Genomic DNA, 19294 nt, shown 5'->3' with positions numbered 1-19294 from the left:
CCCCACCCTCTGTAAATTATCCCAGTGTCTTCGAGTATTGGCTAGAATAAACAAATATTCCTTAGCGGGGGAGTGGGTACACAGGTCTTTTAAAATTATTCTTTAAGTAATTTCAGTTCAGTTCAGTTGCTCAGTCGTGTCTGACTCTTTGCGACCCCATGGACTGCAGCACGCCAGGCCTCCCTGTCCATCACCAACTCCCGCAGTCTACCCAAACCCATGTCCATTGAGTCGGTGATGCCATCCAACCATCTCATCCTCTGTCGTTCCCTTCTCCTCCTGCCCTCAATCTTCCCCAGCATCAGGGTCTTTTCAAATGAGTCAGCTCTTCGCATCAGGTGGCCAAAGTATTGGAGTTTCAGCTTCAACATCAGGAGAATTTTGAGCATTACTTTACTAGCATGTGAGATGAGTGCAATTGTGCGGTAGTCTGAGCATTCTTTGGCATTGCCTTTCTTTGGGATTGGAATGAAGACTGACCTTTTCCAGTCCTGTGGCCACTGCTGAGTTTTCCAAATTTGCTGGCATATTGAGAGCAGCACTTTCACAGCATCATCTTTCAGGATTTGAAATAGCTCAACTGGAACTCCATCAGCTCCACTAGCTTTGTTCATAGTGATGCTTCCTAAGGCCCACCTGACTTCACATTCCAGGATGTCTGGCTCTAAGTGAGTGATCACACCATCGTGATTATCTGGGTCATGAAGATCTTTTTTGTACAGTTCTGTGTATTCTTGCCACCTCTTCTTAATATCTTCTGCTTCTGTTAGGTCCATACCATTTCTGTCCTTTATTGAGTCCATCTTTGCATGAAATGTTCCCTTGGTATCTCTGATTTTCTTGAAGAGATCTCTAGTCTTTCCCATTCTGTTGTTTTCCTCTATTTCTTTGCATTGATCCCTGAGGAAGGCTTTCTTATCTCTCCTTGCTATTTATTCTTTGGAACTCTGCATTCAGATGCTTATATCTTTCCTTTTCTCCTTTGCTTTTCACTTCTCTTCTTTTCACAGCTATTTGTAAGGCTTCCTCAGACAGCCATTTTGCTTTTTTGCATTTCTTTTCCATGGGGATGGTCTTGCTCCCATCTCCTGTACAATGTCACGAACCCCCATCCATAGTTCATCAGGCACTCTATCAGATCTAGTCCCTTAAATCTATTTCTCACTTCCACTGTATAATCGTAAGGGATTTGATGTAGGTCATACCTGAATGGTCTAGTGTTTTTTCCCTACTTTCTTCAATATAAGTCTGAATTTGGCAATAAGGAGTTCATGAGCTGAGCCACAGTCAGCTCCCAGTCTTGTTTTTGCTGACTTAATAGAACTTCTCCATCTTTGGCTGCAAAAGATATAATCAATCTGATTTTGGTGTTGACCATCTGGTGATGTCCATGTGTAGAGTCTTCTCTTGTGTTACTGGAAAAGGGTGTTTGCTATGACCAGAGCATTAAGTCATTTAGAATGTCTAATATTTCATTTTAAAAGACTAAACTGTAAAGCAATTATGTGCAAGTCAAAATGTTGATTCCTCCCATGATGGCTACTTCAATGTGCTTCTTGGTGGGTATCAAATTGTTTGAACACAACTTTTCCGTGGTCCTGCTCTTCCGGTGTCTGAGCATGTCTGGAGTGTCCACAGGGTGAGGGACACTGTCTTTGGGGAAGCAGCAGACCAGGCTCAGGGCCAGGTTATGTGTCCTCACAGCTGCCTGCAATTTTCCTTGATTTTTAAGCACAGTTTTTCCTGACAATTTAATGCTTATCTTTTGTGAAAGATGATGAGCTGCTTGAGAGTAGGGATGATTGTATATACACTGATTAGCACGGAGCCTGGCACACAACATGTGCTTAGTCGCTCAGTTGTGTTCAACTCTTTGCGACCCCGTGGACTTTAGCCCGCCAAGCTCCTCTGTCCATGGAATTCTCCAAGCAAGAAAACTGGAGTGGGTTGCCATTCCCTTCTCCAGGGGCTCTTTCCAACTCAAGGGTTGAACTGTGCATTGCAGGCAGATTCTTTCCCATCTGAGCCACCAGGAAGCCCCCTGGCACACAATAAATGGTCGAGAAATACTTAATGAAGGAAGGACGGTAACTTAAAGATGCTGAGCTCAGACAGCAGAGGTACCCAGTTGTTGGTGTGCTCAGTCGTGTCCGACTCTTGGCAGCCCCCATGGACTGTAGCCCGCCAGGCTCCTCTGTCCATTCAGGAACCCTGGAGATGTTGCCATGTCTTCCTCCAAGGGATCCTCCTGACCCAGGGATTGAACCCAAGTCTCTTGGGTCTCCTCCTTTGGTAGGCAGATTCTGTACTGCTGCCTCACCTGGGAAGCAGAGTTACCTGGACCTGAAAGTAAATTCTAGTGTCCCCACTGACCAGGATTGGGGACAACCGTTGTGCCGATTCCAAAAGGTGATTTATGGAAAGATGTGCTTCCTGAGGCTTTTTTGTAAATGTTAGCTATGATTTTTATTAGGTGCTATTGAACGAAAGAGGTTAATATCTGCAAAGGGCTTGTAAGAGTTTCTGGCGCAGGGCAAGTCCTTTTTGTTTGTATTTATCCATTTTTTTAAAATATTGCTGTTTACCAAATTAAATTGTATTCACTTTGCACAGTCTGCTAGGGATATTCTTTGGAAATGCTTTTACATTCTTTGGAAAGAGAAGGCCTAAATCCTCATTAGTTCAAAATATATTACTCTACAATACATGCTAATTCAGAAAGGAGCCTGGTCTGAACACCTTTGTAGCATTTATGGAGAAATAATTTGTTCTGCAAAAAGGGGATCATTAAGAAAATGGTTTTAGAGTACTTTGGCTACACCATTCATATATAATTAACAATCCAACTTTGCAGGGGTTTGTTATTCATCTGCCAAACAGTGGTTTTTCAAATTCTTTGGTCCTGATCAAGTATAAGAAATGTCTTTTACATTATGACCTAATGTATAATAGTATACATATGTATGAATGTGGGTGTATATATACCCATATGTGTGTATATACATATATATAAACATATACATATTTATCTATATTTTTAAAGTATGTGTATATTTAATGGAAAATATAGTCCCCTGGGAAGATGCCCTGGAGAAAGAAATGGCAACCCACTCCAGAATTCCTGCCTGGGAAATCCCATGCACAGAGGAGCCTGGTGGGCTACAGTCCATGGGGTCACAAGAGCTGGACATGGCTTAGTGACTAAGCAACAACATAGTCCCCCAGTGGAGTATGGATGCACTCTTAGTCCTTTTCCAAGTCCATTCCATTCCATCCTGTCTCACTTCAATATGCTAATCAAGATCTACTAAAATAATCTAAGGGTCCACTACTGGTTTGAAATCTGTAGCTTGATTAAAAAATAAAAGCAACCCACCACCACCACAAAGAAAACTGTTCTAAACCAGTTCTTATCAAACTTCAATGTGCATCAGAATCACCCGGAGAACTTGCTAAACAGATTGCTAGGTGCCAGTAGGCAGCTGGTGGTAGAGAATGTGTCCTTCTAATAAGATTCAAGGTGAATCTGTTGTTACTGGTCAGGGGACCACAATTTGCGAACCTCTGCACTGGGCAATACTGCTGCTGCTGCTGCTAAGTCGCTTCAGTCGTGTCCGACTCTGTGCGACCCCATAGTCCACCAGGCTCTGCCGTCCCTGGGATTCTCCAGGCAAGAACACTGGAGTGGGTTGCCATTTCCTTCTCCAATGCATGAAAGTGAAAAGCGAAAGTGAAGTCTCTCAGTCATGTCTGACTCTTACAACCCCATGGACAGCAGCCTACCAGGCTCCTCCGTCCATGGGATTTTCCAGGCAAGAGTACTGGAGTGGGTTGCCATTGCCTTCTCCGGGGCAATACTAGTGATTGAAAAAAAATCAAGCCCCAGTACACGTTTCTGTTTGTGGGTGTGGTCTGAGCTTTATTTCCAAATTCATTTACTCTTTGCTTCAGGGTTCAGCCCCCACCTGCTCTGCTCCTAGCATATTCCCGCTGCTTCCTTTGCACCTGGTGTTACCAGGCAGACGGCACACACTCATCTCTGCCCACGTGCTCGTACTGATCATCTCTTTCTCTCTAGAAAAGGCCAGAAGGTAGTAAGATTACTGGGATGGTCTCCCCTGCACGACAAACATAATGACCCAGCCATCACAGTAATTCAGGGAACATTTACATTTGGCGTTGTTTTCAGGAATCTAAAATGAATTAGTTACTGCCGTTATAAAGTCAACCGAAAGTCAAAGCAGTGTCTCAAGGCTGTTTACTCGTTATGAATTTTAGTTCTGTTCTCCTTCCAGAAGGTGGAACAATGTATAAAGTTACAAATGAGAAATTTTATTCAGTTCAGTTCAGTCGCTCAGTCGTGTCCAACTCTTTGCGACCCCATGAATCACAGCACGCCAGGCCTCCCTGTCCATCACCAACTCCTGGAGTTCACTCAAACTCATGTCCATCGAGTCGGTGAGGCCATCCAGCCATCTCATTCTCTGTCGTCCCTGTCTCCTCCCACCCCCAATCCCTCCCAGCATCAGACTCTTTTCCAGTGAGTCAACTCGTCATATGAGGTGGCCAAAGTATTGGAGTTTCAGCTTTAGCATCAGTCCTTCCAATGAACACCCAGGATTGATCTCCTAGTCTTTATCAATTGCTTCCATCAGAGAAAGATACCAAAGACATATAACAAGGATTATTTTGGTAGAATCAGCTTTGGCTTAAAGATAAAAAGGAATTGTGGTTAAACACTAAATCTAGTTGAGGAAGAAAATAACCCTTGACTGTAAAATGATGGTGGAACCTCCGCCTAAGAGGAAATTGGTGAAATCAAATGTGAAGAAGTCTCAGAATTGCTATCGCTTAGGCAAAGAGAAATAGATGCTTTTCTGAAACTCTCTTGCTTTCTCCATGATCCAGCGGATGTTGGCAATTTGATCTCTGGTGCCTCTGCCTTTTCTAAAACCTGCTTGAACATCTGGGAGTTCACGGTTTACATACTGCTGAAGCCTGGCTTGAAGAATTTTGAGTATGACTTTACTAGCGTGTGAGATGAGTGCAATTGTCCGGTAGTTTGAGCATTCTTTGGCATTGCCTTTCTTTGGGATTGGAATGAAGGCTGACCTCTTCCAGTCCTGTGGCCACTGCCGAGTTTTCCAAATCTGCTGGCATATTGAGTGCAGCACTTTCACAGCATCATCTTTCAAGACTTGAAATAGCTCAACTGGAATTCCATCACCTCCACTAGCTTTGTTAGTAGTGATGCTTTATAAGGCCCACTTGACTTCACATTCCAAGATGTCTGGCTCTAGGTCAGTGATCACGTTATCGTGACTATCTTGGTCGTGAAGATCTTTTTTGTACAGTTCTTCTGTGTATTCCTGCCACCTCTTCTTAATATCTTCTGCTTCTGTTAGGTCCCTACCATTTCTGTCCTTTATCGAGCCCATCTTTGCATGAAATGTTCCCTTGGAATCTCTAATTTTCTTGAAGAGGTCTCTTGTTTTTCCTATTCTGTTGTTTTCCTCTATTTCTTTGCATTGATCCCTGAGGAAGGCTTTCTTATCTCTCCTTGCTATTCTTTGGAACTCTGCATTCAGATGCTTCTATCTTTCCTTTTCTCCTTTGCTTTTCGCCTCTCTTCTTTTCACAGCTATTTGTAAGGCCTCCTCAGACAGCCATTTCGCTCTTTTGCATTTCTTTTCCATGGGGTTGGTCTTAGTCCCTGTCTCCTGTACAATGTCACGAACCTCCGTCCAGAGTTCATCAGGCACTCTATCAATCAGATCTAGTCCCATAAATCTATTTCTCACTTCCACTGTATAATCATAAGGGATTTGATTGAGGTCATATCTGAATGGTCTAGTGGTTTTCCCTACTTTCTTCAATTTAAGTCTGAATTTGGCAATAAGGAGTTCATGATCTGAGCCACAGTCAGCTCCTGGTCTTGTTTTCGCTAACTGTATACAGCTTCTCCATCTTTGGTTGCAAAGGATATAATCAATCTGATTTCGGTGTTGACCATCTGGTGATGTCCATGTGTAGAGTCTTCTCTTGTGTTGCTGGAAGAGGGTGTTTGCTATGACTATTGCATTCTCTTGACAAAACTCTATTAGCCTTTGCCCTGCTTCATTCCGTGCTCCAAGGCCAAATTTGCCCGTTACTCCAGGTATTTCTTGACTTCCTACTTTTGCATTCCAGTCCCCTATAATGAAAAGGACATCTTTTTTGGGTGTTAGTTCTAAAAGGTCTTGTAGGTCTTCATAGAACCGATTAACTTAGGCTTCTTCAGCATTACTGGTTGGGGCATAGGCCTGGATTACTGTAATATTGAATGGTTTGCCTTGGAAACGAACAGAAATCATCCTGTCATTTTTAAGATTGCATCCAAGTACTGCATTTCGGACTCTTTTGTTGACCATTATGGCTACTCCATTTCTTCTAAGGGATTCCTGCCCACAGTAGTAGATATAATGGTCATCCGAGTTAAATTCACCCATTCCAGTCCATTTTAATTCACAGATTCCTAGAATGTCGACGTTCACTCTTGCCATCTCCTGTTTGACCACTTCCAATTTGCCTTGATTCATGGACCTAACATTCCAGGTTCCTATGCAATATTGCTCTTTACAGCACCGGACCTTGCTTCTATCACTGGTCACAGAGGCACCAGAGATCAAATTGCCAACATCCGCTGGATCATGGAGAAAGCAAGAGAGTTTCAGAAAAACATCTATTTCTGCTTCATTGACTATGCCAAAGCCTTTGACTGTGTCGATCACAATAAACTGTGGAACATTCTGAAAGAGATGGGAATCCCAGACCACCTGACCTGCCTCTTGAGAAACCTGTATGCAGGTCAGGAAGCAACAGTTAGAACTGGACATGGAACAACAGACTGGTTCCAAATAGGAAAAGGTGTACGTCAAGGTTGTATATTGTCACCTTGCTTATTTAACTTATATGCAGAGTACATCATGAGGAACGCTGGGCTGGAAGAAGCACAATCTGGAATCAAGATTGCTGGGAGAAATATCAATAACCTCAGATATGCAGATGACACTACCCTTATGGCAGAAAGTGAAGAGGAACTCAAAAGCCTCTTGACTCTTGATGAAAGTGAAAGAGGAAAGTGAAAAGGTTGGTTTGAAGCTCAACATTCAGAAAACAAAGATCATGGCATCTGGTCCCATCACTTCATGGGAAATAGATGGAAAAACAGTGGAAACAGTGTCAGACTTTGTTTTTTTTGGCTTCAAAATCACTGCAGATGCTGATTGCAGCCATGAAATAAAAAGACGCTTACTCCTTGGAAGGAAAGTTATGACCAACCTTGATAGTATATTAAAAAGCAGAGACATTACTTTGCCAACCAAGGTCCGTCTAGTCAAGGCAATGGTTTTTCCCGTGGTCATGTATGGATGTGAGAGTTGGACTGTGAAGAAGGCTGATCGCCGAAGAATCGATGCTTTTGAACTGTGGTGTTGGAGAAGACTCTTGAGAGTCCCTTATACTGCAAGGAGATCCAACCAGTCCATTCTAAGGGAGATCAATCCTGGATGTTCATTGGAAGGACTGATGCTAAAGCTGAAACTGCAATACTTTGGCCACCTCATGCGACGAGTTGACTCACTGGAAAAGACTCTGATGCTGGGAAAGGTTGGGGGCGGGAGGAGAAGGGGACGACGGAGAATGAGATGGCTGGATGGCATCATCGACTCTGTGGACATGAGTTTGAGTGAACTCCGGGAGTTGGTGATGGACAGGGAGGCCTGGCGTGCTGTGATTCATGGGGTCGCGGAGAGTCGGACACGACTGAGCGACTGAACTGAACTGACTGAGGCAAAGAGATCAAATAGTCATAGCATTTGGCCAGCAAACAGCAACGGGGCAGCCGATTAGGCACTTGTTCCCACACAAAAGAGAGAATAAAACCTGGAACTTAGATGGATGTAGGCAGGGAGAAGTTTCTGGTTGAAATGGGGACACTGACGATTTGGCCAGGGAGGGAAACAGCAGCTGAAATCAGGAATCAGAGGTTACTGGTTGTCTAGAAAAGTAGGGGCCACTGGTATCCGATTCAAGCTTTCAGGGAAGACTTGGTTGGCTCTAAATTCAGAGAAGGGCCTAGCACCTGAATTCATTTTATGAGTTTCCTGTGTTTCTCTCTTTTGCTTTGTAAGGCCTGAAATTGTCTTTCTTTTGAGTGATTGAGATAGGAATTTCCCCAAGTTTTATGGATGAATACTCTGTAACAAGAATGGCATTTAACTTCTCTTTGGTCTCAGTATGCACAAACCAACCAACTTAGGTCACTTCTTGATAAAAACTACTGTTAAATTTTAGGTTTTGGTGGAGGTAGCCAAGACAGATTTTGCTTTGGGGGTACATAATGAAGGGGATCATTATCAGCCCTTTTCCAAGCCACCCAACCTTAAAATGCCTCCAACTCTGAGAGCAGTGGTTTCCTAGAGCTTGGCTTCTTTTGTCTTTCCTGTCCCATCCCCCATCTCCTTTCGGGAGACTTGGGATTCAAATGTAGATGAAATGCAGATTCTTGGGAGAATGGAAGAAGTGATTGGTTGGGATGTCGAGTGGGGAAGGGGAAGAACTTCTAATTTAAGATATTAGCCATTGTTCTGCCAAGATGCGGAGTGGATTTAACTTCTGATCACAAGAGTTTAGAGTGGTGCCGACTGTTGATTACCCATTGTCTGTACAAATTTGGAAAAGGAGTTAGCTGGTGTCTGCTGGTCTCCACCACACACTCACCTCAGGTAAGAATTGAGGCTTAGAACTGGCAGATGTGTATTTTAATCACGTGTCCTTCTTCTTCCTTCTCGATATTTCGGTCATCTTTAAGACTTGTGTATTTCACTCGTACAAACTGTTGTGCCGGGTGTATTTTTGGCACAGTGCGGGTCTCTTCCTTGCTGTGTTTAGGGGATGTGATTGCACTTTTATTCAATTCACCGAGAAAGTACTTTCACAGCACCCACACACGTGGTCATGGTAACTACTGCGAAACTTCACTTTTTGATAAAAGGTGGTATAAATTCAAAGCCATTAAATGATCTTGGACATATTTGCTTCTGTTATGAGCACCGCTAAGATGTTTATATTTAAAAAGTGAGGGGAGAGTAGACTTTGCTTAAGAGATTGAAATTATGAGGTGAAATACATAAACAAAACAGTATTAAACAAACCAGTGGTGTTTTAGGTGGATAAGAGGAACAAGTGGACAGCGGGCCTCAATTTCTCAGTCACTAGTTGGGTACTTCAGTACAGGTCTCCTCCGCCTTGTTCTTAAATTAAGATGGAAACCGGCTAATCATGGGAGGAGAGAGAGAGAGAGGAGTTTAGGGGAATGGCTTGCTTGCTCTTGGTGTGTTAACGAGGTGACTTCTACCTAGCGGTTACTCTTAATATTTATGCTGGTCACAGCAGCATAAGTAATCCAGGTCATCAGGATTGAAGGTCCCTATACATCGGCTTTTGGGAGTTACCTTTTTTTTTTAATGCTGTAATCCCCCCTCTCTTTTTCCCCACAGTGAGGGAAGTCTCCTTGTGTTAGGGTCACATGTGTATCAAATTGACTAGCTCCAAACCCAAGAGCGGTAGTTGTGGATGTCCTCACAGCCTCCTGCCTTCCCCCTCCTCGGTAACAGTGAGGGCTTTATTTCCGTCTGTGACTGTACAGAGGTTTCCAGTTGTGTGCGTTCATTTCATACTGAGGGTCCCTCTTTTCTTATTCCTGTTTTGTTGGGCTTGTGTGACTCTGAGACACCTCCTGCAAGTCTGTGAGCACTGGCATGAGCACCGGCATAGCTGGGCGACCACCGCTTTGAGACTTGGAGGCTACAGGGTGCTGGTCCTTGCCTTCAAGGAGCTTAGAGTTACCGCTGATGACTTTGTGTGCCAGAGAGGCGATAAGCAGATGTAGCAAAGAACACGTTCAGTTAAAGGAAAAGAGGCGCGAGTGTTTGGAGGGGAGAGAGAATTGGCTAGGCGGTCAAGGGGAGCGCCTGGACGGGTTGAGAAGGTGGGAACTTTGCGATGCTGTTGTTAAGGCGTAAGATAATGGAATCAGAGCTGTATTAGGTGTCAGGGGCTTTGCTGTGGACGCCGGGATTCCAATTCACAGAATAAAAACCCTGTTTTGTAGGTATAGTGCGGGGGCTGGGGCGTCAAACTTGAAGATGCCATCTGGGAGAAAGTCGAGTCTAGAAAAGGGGGGGGGAGGGAAGCGTGGACAGAACAGAGTCCTCAGAGGTGAGCGCCGAGTGGCTGCGGTGACCCGTTCCGTCCTGGAAGTCAGAAGGCTTTGCTTTTGGGGCGACGTCGGAGCAGTAGATCACGGTTGCGGGGGGGGGATTCCAGGCAGAGGGGGCTGCAGGCGGCGTGGAGACGATGGTGATTCGACTTGAAGTGACTTAAGGGCAGGCGCTGCGCTCGTCTGTGGGCGTGGGGACGCTGGAATTCCAATTCACCGGCGGGGCGCGGGGAGCTTCTTTTGTAGGTGGAGGACGGTGTGGCAGGAAGGCCGGCGCGGTCTGTGAGAAGCCTTTTGGTCGTTAAACGGCGTACGGGGCACCATCGAATGGGGTTTGAAGAAGGAAGCTGGTGGGAGGAGCCTTGTTTTTCGGAGGTCGGTTTCTAGTTCACTGGAGCCGGGGGCACCAGGAACCGGGCGGCCGGGGAGGATGCACCGGGCGCCGCGAGGCCTGGGTTTGATGGGGCGCCACGTGAAGCGGCCTTTCCACAGGGGCCCGCGAGGTCCCCTTCTCCTCGCAGGGAGGCTGGCGGCTGCCGGCCGTGTGGGGCAGTCGGGCCACGCAGCCCCTTTCTCATCTCGCAGCGATGGGGAGACGTCCAGGGTCCCGGCAGGTGTGCCCAGGAGGCCGGCCCACGATGCCCCTCTCCTGCGGCGAGCGCAGGGGGAGCCTGCCCATCGCCGGTCAGCGAGCTGTCCCCGCCGTCCCCCCGCCCAGGAGAACCACGCCTGACAGCCCCGTTCCCTTGGAACCCAGACTTTTCCCCGGAGCCCGGCCCCTCCTCCCGGCTCCTCTTCGGGGAGGCGGACGCTCGAGAGGAGCAGGGAGGCCCGGCGCGGGGGAAGCTGCGGGCCGGGCGCAGGCGGCCGCGCCCTCGCGCCGCCCCGGCCCCCGCCCCGCGGCCTGCCGCCGAGCGGGCGCGCGCTCCGGCTCCGGGTCTTGGCGGCGGCCGCGGGGGAGGCGGGCACGTGGCGGGGCGGGGGCTCCACCTGGCCACGCCGCCGGCCCTCGGCTGGCTGGCCCGGCCCAGACGGGCTCCGCGCGCCACTGCCGTCGGGGCGGCGGGCTGCGGGTGCCGGGCGGGCCACGAGCCCAACCTTGGGCCCGCCGGTGCCCACGCCCGTGCGCGCCGCCGCCTTCCGCCCCCCACGTCGAGGCGGGCGCGCGGCCCGGTCCGACCTCCGGAGAGCCCCGGGGCGAGCAGGCCCCGCCCCCCTAGGTCCCGCCCGCCAGCAGGCCACGCCCCGCGCGCTGCGGCCACGCCCCGTACGTCGAGGCGGGCGCGCGGCCCGGCCCGACCTCCGGAGGTCCCTGGGGCGAGCTGGCCCCGCCCCCGCGCCCCCCCGCGCGCCGCGGCCACGCCCCCTACGTCGAGGCGGGCGCGCGGCCCGGCCCGACCTCCGGAGGGCCCCGCGGCGAGCAGGCCCCGCCCCCGTGCGCCGCGGCCACGCCCCCCACGTCGAGGCGGGCGCACGGCCCGGCCCGACCTCCGGAGGGCCCCGGGGCGAGCAGGCCCCGCCCCCGCGCGCGGCCCCGCCCCCGCTGCAGGCCCCGCCCCTTCCTGCCCGCCCGCTCCTCGCCCGCCCGGCCCCGGAGCCCCAGCGCGGCCCGCCGCTCCCCGCGCAGCCCCGCCCGCCGGCCGCCCCGCCCCGCCCCCGGCCCCCCCAAGCGGGCGGCCCGAAAACCCGGAGCGCGGCTCGGCCGGCCGGGCGGCCGCACTGGGCATGCTCAGTAGCTAGGGCAGGTTTTTCGGCCGCAAGTAGGAAGCTTTCTGCACTACCGCGGAGAGGGGGAGCCGCGGAGCCCGCGCGCCGCCGTGCACCGCCGCCGCGCCCGCCCCAGCCCGGCCCGGCCCCGCGGCGGCGCGATGAGCCCGAGCCCCAGCCGGCCCGCCGCGGAGTGAGCGCGGCGCGGAGGGCGCGTTGCGCAGCTGCTCCTGCGCACCGACCCGGCCGGCGGCCCGCAGCGGCGGGAGTGAGCGCCCGCCCGGCGCTGCGCGGAGCAGGAAGCGCAGGCCACGCAGGGACCCGACTGGAACAAAGTGTGGGCCGCCGGCGGCGCGGCGCCTCGCCGGCCCTGCCCCGCGCCGCGCGCCCCGCCGCCCGCCATGGCCTCCGAGGAGCTGTACGAGGTAGCGCCCCTCCCCCGGCCCCCGCCCGGCCGCGGGGCGCTGGACGGAAGCGCGCGCGCCCGAGTTCGCGGGCCGGGGCGCGGGCGGCCGGCCGCGGGGGCGCCCGGCGGAGCGCTCGGGGGGGGCTCTGGCCTGCGGGTTGGGGGGCGGGGGGCGCGCGGACGGGAGCGGCTGTCTCCCGACTGTGCTGCCGGCCCGAGCGCTGCCCGGCACCGCGCCGAGAGGGCCGAGCGTTGACCGCATGCTCTAATTAGGGTTGGCATTGTGGCCGGAGCCAGGAAATTTAAACCTAACGCGGATCCAACCGTCATTCATTTTTGCGTCGCGGCGGTGCGAGCTTCGAGAAGGGGGCCCCCGTCGGAGCCGCGAGTGGTGGGGCCGCGGGTTTGCCAGCGTCGACTTGGAGCGGTGCGGTTGTAGGTTTGGATCTCCAGGCGTGTCTTGTGCGCCCCGATGTAACTTCTGGACGCGTTGCAAAGTCGACTTCCTGGGGAGTGCCGACGCTTGGAAAGTACTCTGTGCTTTCGGGTGCGTGTTTGTAAATACACCTTCGTAAGAGACTTCACTTGTGAATACTCCGTGGGTCCACCTTGGGTGCGTTCAGGGACCTGGCTGTTTAGGGACGTAAGGAAGCGTCTGTAACGAGCAGAGCTCCTTTGGTCCCCCACGATCCCTTAGTAAGAACCGGCTGAGACTTCCGAGGTGTCCTCTCTTGCCGGTGCGTTACCGCCCTTGGCACAGCATGCGGCTGTGTGTTGCCATCCGTGGTGGCCTTCTAGCAACTTTTTGTGCGAAAGTTGGCAGGAGGAGGCTGCCTTCTGTAGAATCCGTGGTCTGCCCGACATTGTACGTGGTTAGTGTACTTTAGCTGGCACTGAGAGTGTGCCATTCTGTTCACGTCCTTTACACATTGGCTGTCTCCTGTTGTATTCAAGATACTAATCTTGGGTCCTTTGGGGGTGTGTGCCTACTCAGTCGTGTCCCACTCTTTGGGAACCCGTGGACTGCAACCCGACCAGGCTCCTCTGTCCATGGGATTCTCCAGGCAAGAACAGTGGAGTGGGTGGCCATTTCCTCCTCCAGGGGATCTTCCCAACCCAGGAACTGAACTAGAGTCTCCTGCATTGCCAGGAGGATTCTTTACCTCGAGCCACTTGGGAAGCCCCATTTAGGGTGCTAAAGGTGGGGGGGAACAACACTCCTGTTCTCAAGCTTCCCTTCTTTCTAAGAAAGAAAGTGGTATTTGGGAAAGGCCCGGAAGTAGAGGCTGAGACCTCCAGTTGGGAAAGTACACAGCACGAGGGCAAGAGGGATTTTGGTTTCTACATTAGACTGTTGGTGAAGTTAGGCCTGAATGTTAAGCTTCCTTCATTTTTGAGGTTATAAATACACAATCGGGTCACTTGTTTCCTTAGTGTTTGGGTGAGGGCAGCACCTTATACATGAGTTGTATCTCATGTGTCACAAATTATTCTGAAAACAGCACTTTCACCACTAGTGCATTACGAACCAAATTTAGTCTCTTGCTTCTTCTGTACCTTCAGGCTTTCTGCTCTGGTGGCAGCATTCATTTATAAGTCACCTTCTGTGCAGTGCTTTCGTTCATAGAGCATGTCATTGAATGCCTGCCCTGTGGAGGCTCCATGGGGAGCCAGGGAGGGACGAGGGACGGGAATGCTTTGTGCCTCCCAAGAGCTTCTGTCGGGAGAACGAAGAGCATCGCAGAGAAACGACCCACCTGCACAGTGGAGCTCCTCATTCGGAGTTCTGATTTGGGGGAACGGTGTTGCAGGGGGTCCATTTGAGGTGACAGTCAGTGAGGTGGTCAGTGTCTTTCCAAATGAGTTTTCTTCTCCTTTACTTGTAGGCAGCACTGTGTCTATATCAGGATTGCAAGTTTATCTGAAAGTTCTGCATAGCGATTGAGAGCCTGGATTTGGAGTCAGAAAACCGAGTTATTGACATCACCTTGAGCAAATTACTTGAAAGCTCAGTGTCCTCATCTGTAAAACTGGAATCAAAAGCTTCCCTCATAGAGCTGTGAAGTTTAAGTGAAAAAGACGTGTAAAGCAGACCCACGGTTCCCAGAGAGCGCACTCAGAAGGAGACGGTTGTTATTGTGTTTTAACTGGTCTAACATGCCTCTCTGAAGTCTGGTTTTGTTTCTAAAGGTATAGAGTTGTCCTGGTTTAATCAAGGCAATATTCCTTGTTGTTTGACGTCAACACGGCATCTGCCTGGCTGCTTGTCAGGTGGGGAAGGGAACGGTGTGGGAAGTACCAAGATAGGTTAGTAACAAGTTCCCGGGGCACCAGTTGCCTGGTCTTGTCCAGTTCTGCTTAAATCGAAGTCAGAGTTTCTTGTTTGGGCTCCACCTCCACAATTCCACAGGGATGTGTTGACAGAGAGGAAGTTCAGAGTCTTGCTTTTTGAAGTATCTTGGGATGGTAAGAACAGGGCATCTGCCGTAGCCTCTTGAACTTGGGTGAGGTCCTTTTTTTTCCTCACCTGAAGAGAAATGAGACCTCTGACACTTAGCACGGTTTCTGGTCTGAAGTGATAGGTCCTTGGTCAGTGGTGAAGTGGTCACGGTAGCCGTGCCTCATGAATACAGAAGAGAACAGAGCCCAGCAAGGTGGAAGCAGCATCAGCCTTTTACAGCATTGAAGAGCTGCTGTTGGTTGAGGGACAGAATCGCTTTACTCTCTGCGTCTCCAGCAGCTAGGATCAGGGGAGGCAGATTTTTCTACATTTACCCATCCTGCGAAGTTAATAGTGTACAGAAGTCAGCCACACATTTTGTGTAGAGTACCAGCTAGTTGGTAATATCAGAGACCTTGCAGGCTGCGTGGTCTGTTACCACTGCTCAGCTCTGCTGCTGTCGCTCAGAAGCATCCACAGGCCAGGCTCCAGTAAAACTTTTCATGGGTGGTAAAATTCAAATTTCATATAATTTTTACATGTCATGTAATAGTCTTCCTTTTTAAAAAAAGAATCACTTGGAAATGTGAAAAAAAAATACAGTCTTAGCCTGTGGATTCTACAAAACAGGCAGTGGGCTCAATCAATCCTGTGGGTCTTAGTTTGCTGATCTCAGCTTTAGATGGTCAGCTGTTCTGGAGGCAAGGTTTGCACGGGGCTGGGGAGCATGGATGGTGGGGCGTGGAGCAGTTAAAGGGCTTATATGCAGAGTACATCATGAGGAATGCTGGGCTGGAAGAAGCACAAGCTGGAATCAAGATTGCCGGGAGAAATATCAATAACCTCAGATATGCAGATGACACCACCCTTATGGCAGAAAGTGAAGAGGAACTCAAAAGCCTCTTGATGAAAGTGAAAGAGGAGAGTGAAAAGGTTGGCTTGAAGCTCAGCATTCAGAAAACAAAGATCATGGCATCTGGTCCCATCACTTCATGGGAAATAGATGGAAAAACAGTGGAAACAGTGTCAGACTTTATTTTTTTGGGCTCCAAAATCACTGCAGATGCTGATTGCAGCCATGAAATTAAAAGACGCTTACCCCTTGGAAGGAAAGTTATGACCAACCTTGATAGTATATTAAAAAGCAGAGACATTACTTTGCCAACCAAGGTCCGTCTAGTCAAGGCTATGGTTTTTCCCGTGGTCATGTATGGATGTGAGAGTTGGACTGTGAAGAAGGCTGATCGCCGAAGAATTGATGCTTTTGAACTGTGGTGCTGGAGAAGACTCTTGAGAGTCCCTTGTACTGCAAGGAGATCCAACCAGTCCATCTAAAGATCAATCCTGGGTGTTCATTGGAAGGACTGATGCTAAAGCTGAAACTGCAATACTTTGGCCACCTCATGCGACGAGTTGACTCACTGGAAAAGACTGATGCTGGGAAGAATTGGGGGCAGGAGGAGAAGGGGATGACAGAATGAGTTGGCTGGATGGCATCACCGACTCGATGGACATGAGTTTGAGTGAACTCCGGGAGTTGGTGATGGACAGGGAGGCCTGGCGTGCTGTGATTCATGGGGTCGCGGAGAGTTGGACACGATGAGCGACTGAAATGAATGAATGAACCCCAATCCCAGCGCTCGGCTTTAGAACCAGAAGTGTGGGCTCCAGTCTTCCCTTCTGGGCTAGGAAGGGAAGAGCTGTATATCTTAAGTAGCTGAATCTCCCCCAAACTTCCTCATCTGTGAAATGGGAATGGTGACCACTGCTTCAGAGAAGAGTGAAGCCTGAGTAACATTAGCATCTCAGAGCAGTTGGTAACGTTACCCTATGAAACATCTTTATTTTCTTGCATTCTTTTAAAAAAAGAAAAACCACCGCCCGCTCACACCCTGAAAGCAGACTTTCTTTTCTTTGAGATTTCTAAGTGTCAAGTGAATTGATTTTATCACCAAAGAAAACTGTGAACTCCAGAGGATCTTAATTTATCTAGTGGACAAATAACCATCAGATTGAATTCATGTGGGCTGAGCGAAGAATCTAAAACAATGGAAACAGTATTCTTCTTTTATCTTGATCATTCTTTTTCTCATTGGTTGTGGGCTTTTCTCCCCCTGAGAATTAGTGTAATAGTTAATTTAAATTTCAGGAAGACCTCAGTTATCCAGTCTTGGCCTTCAGAGAAAATATTTATTCAACACATACCTGTTTCAGGTAATGAAAAATGAAAGTAAGCTTTCAAGAATGAATTTATATCTGGCTTACAAAACATGTCTTCAGGTTGATTAGTTTGGACTGATAATCAGGATTTGGGGGAGAGTTAAGTGTTTGGAGTCTTTCTCCTCCCTTTGGGATAAGATTGTCCCTCTCCTGTGCATTGCAAGACTTTTCCGTACACGGACCAGAAGCACAGTTATAAATCAGGTTGTCTGGGTAGTTCAGATGGAAGTCACAAAGGTCAGGAGACCTTCCATGAACGTTGGTCAAGATGAACCAGCATCTGTAGTGTGTGGTTTGTTGGCTCTTAAGATTGAGGTCCCTTGAAATAAGAGAGAACTCAGAGCCTGTTTTACACAGTGAAGTAAGTTAGAGAAAAACAGATATCATCTATTAAACAGACATATACGAAATCTAGAGAAATGGTATTGAACCTCTTTGCAGGGCAGCAGTGGAGACGCAGACATAAAGAACACCCTTGTGAACACAGTGGGGAAGGAGAGGGTGGGATGGATGAGGGTAGCTTGGAAACACACTGCTGCATGTAAAACAGCTAGTGGGAATTTGCTGTGTGACACGGGGAGCTCGGCCCTTGCTCTGTGTCAGCCGAAAGAGGTGGGATGGAGCGAGGGGTGGGATGGGGTTAGAGGTGGGAGGGAAATTCAAGAGGGAAGGGACAGGCTGAGTCACGTTGTAGGGCAGAAGCCAGTATGACATTGTAGATCAATTATCCTCCAGTTAAAAAAAATTAAGAGTTATTTGCTGGAATTGATTGTGTGGTAGTAGAGGCACGTGTATGTGTGTGTTGAAAATTAACACAGTCTGTTAAATGTGAATTGCTGAGGGTATTTATGCATTTGCCTGGTGAGGAGAATGGAGACATCTCCTGTGCGTTTCCTTTGAATTTGCTTCCAGCTCCTGTGTATTTAAGTTTTTCTGTTTTTGCTGTGATACCTAAGATGTCTCATGCTCTGTAGTGATTTTAACCACCAAACATATTTTCATGATACGTAGGAAATGCTTCATTAAGTTTTGAGTGTCTGAGCTACATAAAGCCGTGTCTGAGTCGAGCTTTTGTGGGGGGTCTTTATTTGTATATTGTGTGTGGGTCCTATTAAAATGCAGATTCTGGGTCCCAAACCTTAAGTTTGTCATTTGCTGTGTTTGGATGGAGGCTATACCAGATTCTGGGTCCCAAACCCTAAGTTTGTAATTTGCTGTGTTTGAATGGAGACCAGAATCTCTGCTTCACACAGACACCTTCCTTCTTGAGGGTGGATTTGGGAACCTCCGGATTGCACCAGCCTGTTTCGACAACACCGAGGGGTCGGGATGTGCCTTTGCAGAAGCCGGGCTCCAGGGGGACCACACGAGTCTGTTTTGCAGGCTCTTTGACTGTCGTTGCCCCTGATTACGGAGAAGGCAATGGCAAGCCACTCCAGTACTCTTGCCTAGAAAATCCCATGGATGGAGGAGCCTGGTAGGCTGCCGTCCATGGGGTCGCTAAGAGTTGGACACGACTGAGCGACTTCACTTTCACACATTGGAGAAGGAAATGGCAACCCACTCCAGTGTTCTTGCCTGGAGAATCCCAGGGACGGGGGCTTCTGTCTGTGGGGTCACACAGAGTCGGACACGACTGAAGTGACGCAGCAGTAGCCCCTGATTAACTGAGTGTTCCAGGAAGGGAGCGTTAAAAACACTCAGTCATGAGGTTAAGGACTGTTTCTGGAATGTCTTGTTTTTCTGTCTTCACTTGGCGTCCTTGTCCACCAGGTTGTAAGATTGGTGTGGACTGTCTTTAAGAACTCTTTTCTGGTCATTATTTCCCACAGTTCAGATTTTGCAGTAGTTGTGCTGGTTGTTGGATTATGTTTTAATGACAGAGTGAATTAAAGGAATGACTTGCCTCCAGATTCCTCCTCCCCAAACTTGGTGTTCCTTTTACACTCAGCCCCTCATTGGCATATGTGGTTTTAAGTGTGGGATGGGGAGAGCATCTAACTTTACTGTTTCCCACACAGACTTAACTCTCTCCAGCGTTTTAAGCTGGTAAAGGTCTGGGAGGACCCATGTTTGGGAAAGGCCTTTTGCTTTGGTGTGAAAATTTGTTCAAGTCCTAAGTGTTTTTCCGGGAAAGAGGATCAGCAGCTTTTTTCTGTTTCTAAGAGGGATCTAGGACTCCCAGAAAAGAATCAAACTTGTCCTTGAGACCTTTGAGCTAAAACTGGAGTTTCACACCCCTTCATTGACCACTTTGACA

General features: G+C 49.2%; 1 protein-coding gene across 1 annotated transcript in view; it reads left to right on the top strand.

The window, feature by feature from the left end:
- Window positions 1-11997: 11997 nt before the first annotated feature.
- CDYL (chromodomain Y like) overlaps window positions 11998-19294 on the top strand; it is a 98050-nt gene continuing 90753 nt past the window's right edge. Inside the window, exon 1 of the mRNA XM_055405927.2 lies at window positions 11998-12393. Within this exon, the coding sequence (XP_055261902.1) occupies window positions 12370-12393 (24 nt within the window). The 5' untranslated portion in view covers window positions 11998-12369. The remainder of the gene's footprint in view (window positions 12394-19294) is intronic.

The sequence above is a fragment of the Moschus berezovskii genome, chromosome 23 (genome assembly GCF_049115385.1).
Source record: "Moschus berezovskii isolate FMDL1 chromosome 23, NW_MosBer_1.0, whole genome shotgun sequence".
NCBI classification, from domain to species: Eukaryota; Metazoa; Chordata; class Mammalia; order Artiodactyla; family Moschidae; genus Moschus; species Moschus berezovskii.
Note: the sequence above shows the minus strand (reverse complement) of the source record. Positions and strands in the feature narration are given on the sequence as shown.